General features: G+C 53.2%; 1 protein-coding gene across 1 annotated transcript; it reads left to right on the top strand.

Moving 5' to 3' along the window:
- The first annotated feature begins 684 nt into the window (after window positions 1-684).
- Window positions 685-2,842, top strand: CITED4 (Cbp/p300 interacting transactivator with Glu/Asp rich carboxy-terminal domain 4). Its single transcript, XM_080380722.1, has one exon. It carries the CDS (start codon window positions 971-973, stop codon window positions 1,583-1,585), a length of 615 nt encoding a protein of 204 aa, XP_080236848.1. The 5' UTR covers window positions 685-970; the 3' UTR covers window positions 1,586-2,842.
- Window positions 2,843-9,466: the final 6,624 nt, after the last annotated feature.

Genomic DNA, 9,466 nt, shown 5'->3' with positions numbered 1-9,466 from the left:
AGCCGATCTTACGCCGTGTGCAGTAGCAGAGGCAGGCAGGGTCCCTGCTCAGGAAGCAGGGTGAGTGCAGTGCTAGCAAACAGTTAAAACCGGTGCTCAGCATGAACACAGCACCATCCCCAGCACCACGGGCTGGGAGCAGAAATGACCTGCCTGAGGTTCCCAGTTGCCCCAGGCCTAATCCTTGCCCCAGGGCGCCTAAGTGGGGTATTGAACAGGGATGACCCAAGTTTTCCGCGGCCGAGTGTCCCTGGAGGAACTGCACCGAGGGACCCCCGGCCCCGCTGTCCCTCGCTCCCTGCCGCCGCCGCGCCCCCTGCCCTGGCTGGCGCTGACACGGAGGAACATGTGGGGAAGGGATCAGCGGGCGGCACGGCCGGGGAGCGCGCACCGGGGACTCCGCGCCCCCCGCAGGGTGCGGGTGGGACACCGGGGCCCCGCCTGCCACCCGCCCCCCTCCCCGCGCCGGCCCGAGGTGCTGCAGCGGACCGGGCAGGGTGCCCGCTCCCGAAGCCCCGGCCGCGGGGTGTGCCGGTGCCCCTCGGGCCGGGCTGCGCCGTGACCCGCAGCAGCGGCCGGGGCGTTGTGCCCCGCCCACCCCACCGGGGCCGGGCTGCGCCGCGCTCCAATGGGCGGTGGGGGCCGGCCCGCGCCGCCCGCCCCCGCCCGCGCCCCTATAAGCGCCGGAGCGCGGCGCCCGCCCCCGCCCGCCGAGCCGAGCGACGCGGCGCTGCCGGTGCCGGTGCGGGACCCGCTGCGCGCCCCAGCCCCGGAGCGGTGCGTACCTGAGCGGCCCCCGGGGCGGGCGGCGCGCCCCCCCGGCGGGCGCAGAGCGGCGCCTTCTCCCTGGGGCGGGGGTGGGAGCTCTCCGGGACCCGCGGCCGGAGCCGGCTCGCAGGGGAGCGGGGAGCGGTGCCGTCCTCGGGAGCCGTGCCCGGAGCCGCGTGTCGCCTCGCAGGGGCCCGGAGCCATGGCCGAGCACATGATGATGTCCATGAGCCACGGTGGCACCGGGCTGCCGAACTACCGCATGGGAGTGAGTGGGCTGCAGGGACCCCCGCAGCACGGGCAGCATGTGCTGAGGACGCTGCCCGCGGCCGGCCAGATGATGCCCTACGGAGGGGCTGGTATGGACGGTGCGATGAGGTCGAGACCCAGCCTCAGCGGACAGATGGGCCACCACCAGATGCAGAGCGCGATGATGTTCAATGGCCCGAGTCAGCAGCAGCAGTACATGGGGCCGGTGGGCACCCAGCAGCTCATGGCTAGCATGCACCTACAAAAACTCAACACCCAGTACCAGGGTCACCCGCTGGGTATGAGCAACGGGCCCATGGGAGCTGGTGCCCAGCAGTACAGAGCGGGGCCAAGCCAGCACCCGGGCATGCAGCACATGCCCTCACCGGCACTGACCTTGAACGTTATGGACACTGATCTCGTAGATGAGGAGGTCTTGACGTCCCTTGTCCTGGAACTGGGGTTGGACCGGATTCAGGAGCTGCCAGAGCTATTCTTGGGACAGAACGAGTTCGACTTCATTTCAGACTTTGTTAGCAAACAGCAGCCTAGTGCCATCAGCTGTTGAGGGGCTTTGAGCTCCTCCTTGTGTCTTGGTGGTTTTGAGTTTGCTTCTAACTTCCTTCTCCACCTGCCATCCTCCCTTCCCCTGCCTTGCCCCGTCCTGGATTCCTGACCTCCCCAAAGAGACAATCATCGGACACTGGCTTGCAATGGATCGCTTTTCTCTTCTGTGTGGTTTTTCTGTGTGGGAGTTCCTGGGGAGGGGGCGTGTACCCTAAACAGGGAGCAGATCAAGAGCTCTTGCTGTAGAGCTGCCTCTAAATGGCATTAACAGGATTTCTGGCTTAAGTAGAAATAATGGACTTATGACTTTCCACAGCTAGGCTTTGAGCGCAGGAAGCAATGGGCAGCTGGCAGCCCTGCTGGTAGCTGGATTTGCTCAAGGATTCTGTGGTGCCAGCAAAGTTGAAAGGTTCCCCCGGGAGAGGATTGCCTTCTTGGTGCATGGTTTGAACTAGTTTTCCCCTTGCAAACATGGGTGGGGTTAGATATTTGTTGGGACTTTTTACTGTGACAGTAAATAGCTCTTCGGTTTTGTCTGTTCAGCTCGGAAAGGGGATGCTTCCCCTCCAGCAGGCTTTTTTCTAACTGGCTGAGCAAAATAAAGTATGCCATGGGGAAGGCGGTGCATATGTGCCTAAATGTTCATCTCTGTGGAACTGCGGATCTCTGACCTGTACAGCTAATCAACTGTAACATTTGCAAAGTGTTTGAGGTTGCTTCAGGCATAAGGCTTAAAGCTGCAGTTTAGCTCCACTTTTTTCCACTTCTGAAACCAAATAAAGACCATGTAACTGTATATTCCAGTTCTAATCTTATTTATTTTCCTATGATTATTTATTTTGCAAGGGCTTCTTTTGTTATTTGGCTTTGGGACTGCTGGGAAGGATGCATGGAGAGTACTGCAGCTTTAAGATGCTGGCTTCGAAAAAAAAGCAAGCCTGGGATAGTTTTCAAGCTGCTCTGCAAATAGTCACTTCAACCCGAGATCTTTATGCTGAACGCATAGGACTGTAAATCCAACACCTTTCTGAATGTGATAAAGATGACCCGATTTCTAATTCCCTTGCTCGGAAAAGGTTAAATGTAAAAGGCGAGTGGGGTTTTGTTTCCTCTGCTGTCTCTTGTTTCCAGGCGCTGTGGAAAGCTCCTGTTAACTCCTAGTTGCTGCTGCCCCCTGCTGCTGCCGGCCCCTGGCAGCTGTCGCTCAACAACCAAGTGAGAATGTACAGATGAATTTGCAAATAAAAGCTGAAATATCTCCAGTGTGCTTTTGTTCAGTGCTCATCTCCAGCTCGGGTGCAACGCGGTTCAACCGTTTCCTTCGCTCCCGTCGGTGGGCTGCGGATCCAGTCGCTGGCGTCCCCCACCTGACACCCAAGTTGTAAGGATTGTAGTTCTAGTTTAATGCTTGGACTCAGTCAACCCTCAAAGCATGGCTGGGAGGATGAGATGCTCCTTCTCTGTACGGAGGGAAAATTCCTGCGGTGGATGGCGCTGCCGGGGTGCGGAGCGGCTGCCGTGGCTCGTAGCCCTGCTGCTGGCTGAGCCAGGCGCTCGGACAAGGGGTGGCGAGTCCTTACGCTTCCTTCAGGCCAAGCGCAGCTGGGTTGCAGCTCTGCTAGGAGCTCTCTGCTGCAGTTTTCTATACCACAAATGCTCTAAAAATCAAGACGGCCTTTCATCTACTCTTCCAAATTTTTCTTTTTATAGGGTTCCCTGCCAGTCCTCTTGCAGAATTGAGGAATATTGCCACGTGTCCCTTTCCTGCTCTGTAGCAGTGGGGCTGTGGATGCCAGTACTGGAGCAGCTGGATCACTTTGACCACACTTTGAGTTGTCTGTCAGTGTCTTCTGGCCTTGTTCCTTGCACAACTTGAGCAATTGTTAACTCCTGTCCTGTCATTTTGGTGGTTATGCTATGCAATCTGGAGAGCTGGTCAAAAAGTAAATGGCAGGGCCTATGTTGCAGGTGGGAGAGCCCTGCCTGGGCTGTCAGCTCCGTGGTGATGGGCTGCTTGAGACCTGGAAGAGATTTGCTTTCTCTGTGCATCTGCAGAATAGCAGACAGCTTGGTCAGCAGGTTGTAGGTAAACGGTGAGGAACCGGCAACAGGATTTATTCCTCAGAGTAAAAATAGCTGAACCTCAAAATAAGCAGGCATGTACTGGGCTATCAGTTGTGGTTGTGGAGGGTGCAGGCTGTGTGACACACCACTGTGGCCTGCAGTGACCCAGCTACCCGTGGGGAGCTATGTCCAGCCCACAGATGCTGGATTGTCAACTTTAGCAATTTCTGCAGAGGTTTTCCAGAACAAGAACACGCGTCTCCCTAAGAAACACTTGGTATTTGCTGCAAACTGGACAGAGGAACTTGTCTGTACATCCTCTTGGAGGGCTGCACAGTGCACTGGGAAAGGGACTGTTGATTTAAGTCTGAGCAGGGGAGCTGGTATTACTAGAGATGTGGAGTGACTGGGAGGGGGTCTCAGTCAGGATTCTCCTGGGAATCCGTCCCAGCAGGCTCGGTTGAGATTATTTCAATGTCGGCTTTCATACAAATACAAACTTCAGTGCAGGAATGAACTCCTCAGGTGTGTTACCTTTTCATTTGCTCAAAAGATACTGTTATTTGCGGTCAGCCTGTATGATTTACTAGATAACCCAGGCCAAAACCACAATTTCTGCTACAAGCCTATTGCCTGCGGCTGGGTTAGGCTGGATGAGTCCTGTGATCACTTCCTTTTTAATGCTTTCTTGGTTTAGGTGCAGTTGGGACCACCCCTCTCCACGCTGCCTGCTTTGTACGCCTTGCACTAGGCAGCGGCATAGTGCCGGTCCAGGTCTCCTGGCAGGGTGGCTGGCACCACACAGTGAGCAGAGGCGCCGGGTGGTGCAACGGGGCAACCCCGCTACTTGGGTCTGCAGGAGAGTTCCTTGAAGTCATCTATGATCACCAAAAATATAACGGGGTTGAGCTGTGCTTTTCCTGCTGGCTGACTGACCTCTTCGCCCAGCAGCAGGCAGGAGGCCAGCAGGGTGCTGCTGCAGAACTCCGGTACCCGCAGGGGCTGGCAGGCGCTGCAGATGGTGGCCAAGTGACAGCACCAATCGGTCTGGGAGCTGTGAGCATAGAAGTGAACACCTCGCATGGAGGTGAGTTTGTGTTTAGAGACAACTGCTGGGAAGCACCACTCCTCTGAGACACCAGGAGTCTGCTTTCTGTGTTGGGGAAGAAGGAAGGTTCTCCAACCCCCCTGCTGCCTCGTCCAGGTGTGATGGCTGGGACACAACAACCCTGTCCCCTTGCTTTGGCTGGATCCTCTGTAATACTCCAAATAATTTTTGTAGCTATTCTTAGGAAGACCAGGTCCTGAGGCAGCCTCTGGGAGCACGTGTGTGAAAGTACAGAAAGGCATGGCACCTCTCTACATCCCTGTCTTTGACCACATGTGCTCTCAAGGTCACGAAGTTTGCTGGTAGTGCTTGGTGATTCAGAATAGCAAAGAGGAAAGTCCAGTGCAGAGAGCTGAAGGATCTGCTAATAGTGAGTGACTGGGCAAATGACTGGTAAAAATGAAATTATATGTGTAGGGTTGATCTTTCTTGACTTCATACACAGTGCTGGGCTCTAAACTAACTACAGCCACTCAGAACTAAGATCTTAGTATTACAGAGAATGTTCCTATGAAAAATCTCAACTTGCTGCTGAGGAGCCAGACAAGCAAAGGGAAGGTTAGAAATCATTAGGAGATGAACAGAAAGCAGAATCGAACAATGCCCTACAGTATCAATACACAATTCACCTGCATAATTGCCCACACAAGCAAAAATTCTGGTCAGTTCATTAGAAAAATTGTAATGTAAAACCAGAGAAACTATAGAGAAAGAGGAAGCAACTGAGGCAGGGTAATGTTTTTCAAAAGAAGCCACAAAATAGACTGGGACTCCTCAGTCAGGAAAGGGACTGGGTAACAGGTTTGTAAAATAAGTGAAAGGGGAAGGTGGCTAGGGAATTATTTTCCCCAGGTGTAATGGGAGATATCTGTTGATCTCTGCAAATTTAGGTGGGAGCGGCCAGGTTCAGACCCAAGTGAACATTGGTATCTCTGCGTGCAACGTAGCTCAAACGGTGAAGCTCTTTCTGACAGCATGGGAGGTACATGAACACTTGTGGGTGGACATGGACAGGAACTCCTCTGTATGAACAAAAAGCCAGTTGACTGTTACAAACTGCCAAGAGCAGACTGGAGAACACAGCAGAGGCCGTTGCTGTATGCCACTGTATCTCTGCGTGGTTCACTTCCAACTTGCACACTGTGCTGTCCTTGTCCTACCATCTTCCTGGCTTAGGAGGGATGGGGTAGAAATCGAAAAGGTTCTGACAAGGGCATCTGGCATGATTAGAGTTGCGGGGCAGCCTCTGTCTGAGGCCCCACTAACCACAACTCTTCAGAAATTATCTGAGAAGGAATGCAGTTGTTCAGCCTTCTTCCCGTGCAAGCAATAAGGCATCAGACTGGCAAGCTGCAAGTTCAAAGCAAATTAAAGGAGGTGGGCGTTTCTACAATGAATGGTTGAGCTGTGGGACTCCTCTCCACAAGATGTTGTGGATATGTGAAGTTGCTGAGGGTCTGAGGGATGGCCAGACAAGTTCCTGGAAGAGAAATCCATGAAGGGTCTGTAAGCACATAAAAATTGTGTCTGGCTTAGGAGGTTGCAGCCTGGGGCTGACGGTGTCCTTTTCTCCTCCTTTTCCTGACCTCTGCTATCAATGGAGGTGCCTTATGTGAGGAATTCCCTGTACTCAGACACACCTCAGTGCTTAGATACACTGTGTTCAGAAAGCATCCCGCTCCTTTCCTTTCCTCACCCTGGCTGCCTCTGTGAGCCACCATGGCTGGGTTTAACCTGCAGCACCAGCAGCAAGGCAACAGGTCTGTCCTGGGAAAACAGTGTGAGAAATAGGTAGCAATTCACCTCCTTGCTGTTAATGATGCACCAAATGACATTTGGAGCCAGAAAAGGGCAGTCTTGGCCCTTTTACAAAACATGGGCTCCCCAGGTAGGAACCAATATTCAGTAAACGACAGTGTCCATGCGTGGCACGGGGAGCAGCTGACAGGCATCTCTGATGCATCACAGAAAGCACCCCCGTGCCACCCAGGGCTGGGAGCAAAGTGGGGTGCCCTCCTCCTGCACCATCTCTACCAGTCTTTACACAGAGAATAATGCTGTGGGAGCAGGGGGAAGCTCAGCTATAGCCTGCCACAGCTCACTGCATGACCACGTGGATCCAGAGGAGCCAGGCCAGGGCTCAGCATACGGATACATGGATGAGGCTCTAAAGGCACCAGCTGCTAGCTTGCTGACTCAGTGTTTCATCTCTCTTTTGGGTCAGTAGCTCTGTGTATTCTCAGGTCTGTGGATCACGAGGAAGAACACCACAGTCAAGAAGAGCAATGCAGAGGGGCTGTGCATCACTCCCCAGAGCCAGAAAGGCAGGTTGGGGTCTCTTGAGGATGCCACTGTTGCATACTCACAGGGAGTGGTCCCACTTTGCTGAGCCTGAGCCCCTAGGGCAGCAGGGACTCCCAGGAGCTTCCACATGTGCCTGCATGAATGGGGATTAGGGAAGGCAGCTCTTTGCCACATCTGAGTGATATTCCAGAGACAAAGTATTAAGCCCATAGTAAAAGCTTTACAAGTGACTGCTTTTGCAAGCCTCTGATCCCAGCCTGATTCCCAGTTCAGCCTTTGCCCCAAAGGACTGGGGAAAGAGGTGGGGAAATCTGCATCTCAGGGCTTTGATAAAATGCTGTTGATTGGAAAGCACAGTAGGTTACTCTATGGCCCATCTTTCCACAGCATTTGAGTGCTGAGGGTCTCTTCTGGGGCATATCATTGTTTATGGCACATTACAACACTCATTTTCAGATGCTGGTTGCAGTCTGCCGTTAGGTTGCTTCATAATTGCTACACCAAGGTATGGACCTAGTCCTGCTTTTCCTGTTTCAACTGTAAATACAAAAGACAGTTGATTGCAGAGCATTGTAGTGAGTTGAGAAAAGTTTTGACATGTCAGCCAAGTCCTGTTGTCAGTTGTATGTGCGCAGCTCAGAAGCACTGGGACCTTTCAGTGTGCAAGGGCTGTGCTGCATCCTGCAGCCTCCGGATGGAAGATCATTTCCTTTCCAGATTTGCCAGAAATATCCCCGAGTTCACATTTCCTGGGAATTCTGCAAGTTCAGCCTGCTACAAAAGTCCATGACCTGCTCATGACCACTGAAATACCAAGGGGGTGAAGAGACCTCAGTTCAACAGTTTTCTGATCTTCTCCCACTCTGTTGGCTCTGAGCCATGCATCCATCCTCGCTACTTCCGCTGTTTGGTGTGCAGAGCCACCAAAATCTGGCTCTCCCTGCATGGCTAGAGAGCTGTGTAGCCTGCCCCAACGTCTCCCGATCCCTCTGCACACCTCTTCCTTTCTCTGACAGCACAAAGGCAAACATCAGAAGGGGACAGAGGGTTTTGTTTCATTCTTTCATTCTCAGCTGAACCCCTGTGTATTGTTTTGCTAGGCACACTGGTCTGTGCCTGGCTGCCAAGAGCCACAACCCAAAGCCACCGCATCACTACAGGTGGGAAAATCTGGGTAATACTGCAGTGCTGCACTGTGAGCACTGCCCAGAGCAAACCTTGTTTGCAAAGGGGGCACAGCTAGGTCAGGGAAGGAGCAGCAGTTTTAATAAGTAAACCTAGTCCCAGCTTCCTTGGAGTTTCTGGTGGGATTCAAAAGAGGATCCTAGTGTCCCTGGAGGAAGAGGAGCTCAACAGTGCTGCAGAGCTGCTGGCCTGCTGGAGAAAGACAGGGAGAGGCAGGCAGAGTGTTGCCCAGCAGCCCTACACAATTAAACTAGGTAAAATCCTAAGAAAGGCCTCTTATGGAAAAGAGATTTGAAGGTGCCTATTTCTCCTCTTTGACAGAGAAGGAAAGCTAGCTAAGGCTTGGAGGCTATGTTTTATACATCTTAAAGCAGACAAATCCCACCTCAAGTGTGTGCATGCAGTGGACGCTGCACTTGTTCAGCAGCTTGGAAAGATACAGCTAAACGTGCTGCCAGTTTCTGCCTGAGCACTGCAGGGGTCATCCCCTGTGGACAAGCTCAGCTTTTCCAGGCAGTAAAGGCACGACTGCCACAAATAACTTCTCCTGCAAAGACTTTGCAAGAATGCAGGGCTATGAACAGCACTGACTGCTCAGCCAAAGTATTTAGCGCTGAATTAGATGCTCACTGGAGTTTGATAACACCAAAGAGTTATTAAAAGCCATTAGTGCTGTAGTGTGCCCCCAGCAGAGAGTCAGCAAGATCTGCTCTATTCAATCCTGTCTGAAGGATCTCTGGGTGAATTCAAGGCAGCAAAAGACAAGCCGCAGGAGTCCCTGCCCCCTTGCAAAAGAAGGCTCGGCACAGCAGGCTGTTTATAAATAGCCAGTTTCAGGAAAAGGCACTTTCCGTTCTGGTGTCAGCACACTGTAAAGAATAAACAGCTTTCAGAGTTGAAAAAAGCTCTCCTTATCGTCTCAGTATGCAAAACCCTACATCTGCCTCTGCATGCTCAGCAAGCTGAGGCATTCAGCACAGGGCAGCTGGCAGGGGTCCCCTCGGTGTGGCTAGGAAGCAGGCAGGGGACCCCGGCTCACGTCCTATTTGCTGCAGTTTTTACGTGGCCACCAGGCACCAGGCAGACTCATTAATGCAGGGTGTTCAATCAGTTCCCTCGTTTCTGCACTGCAGACCCGGGTTACGCGGGATCTCAGAACGATGAGGGGCTTGAACATGCTGGAATAGTGTCCGTGGTGTGAGGACACGGCCTCTCATCACA

This window comes from Falco punctatus (assembly GCF_963210335.1).
Source record: "Falco punctatus genome assembly, chromosome: 3".
Taxonomy (NCBI): domain Eukaryota; kingdom Metazoa; phylum Chordata; class Aves; order Falconiformes; family Falconidae; genus Falco; species Falco punctatus.
The sequence above is the reverse complement of the archived record's forward strand: the minus strand, read 5'-3'. Positions and strand labels throughout refer to the sequence as shown.

Coding starts and splice junctions, on each gene's coding strand:
- CITED4 (XM_080380722.1), top strand. CDS start 971: ATGGCCGAGCACATGATGATGTCCATGAGCCACGGTGGCACCGGGCTG.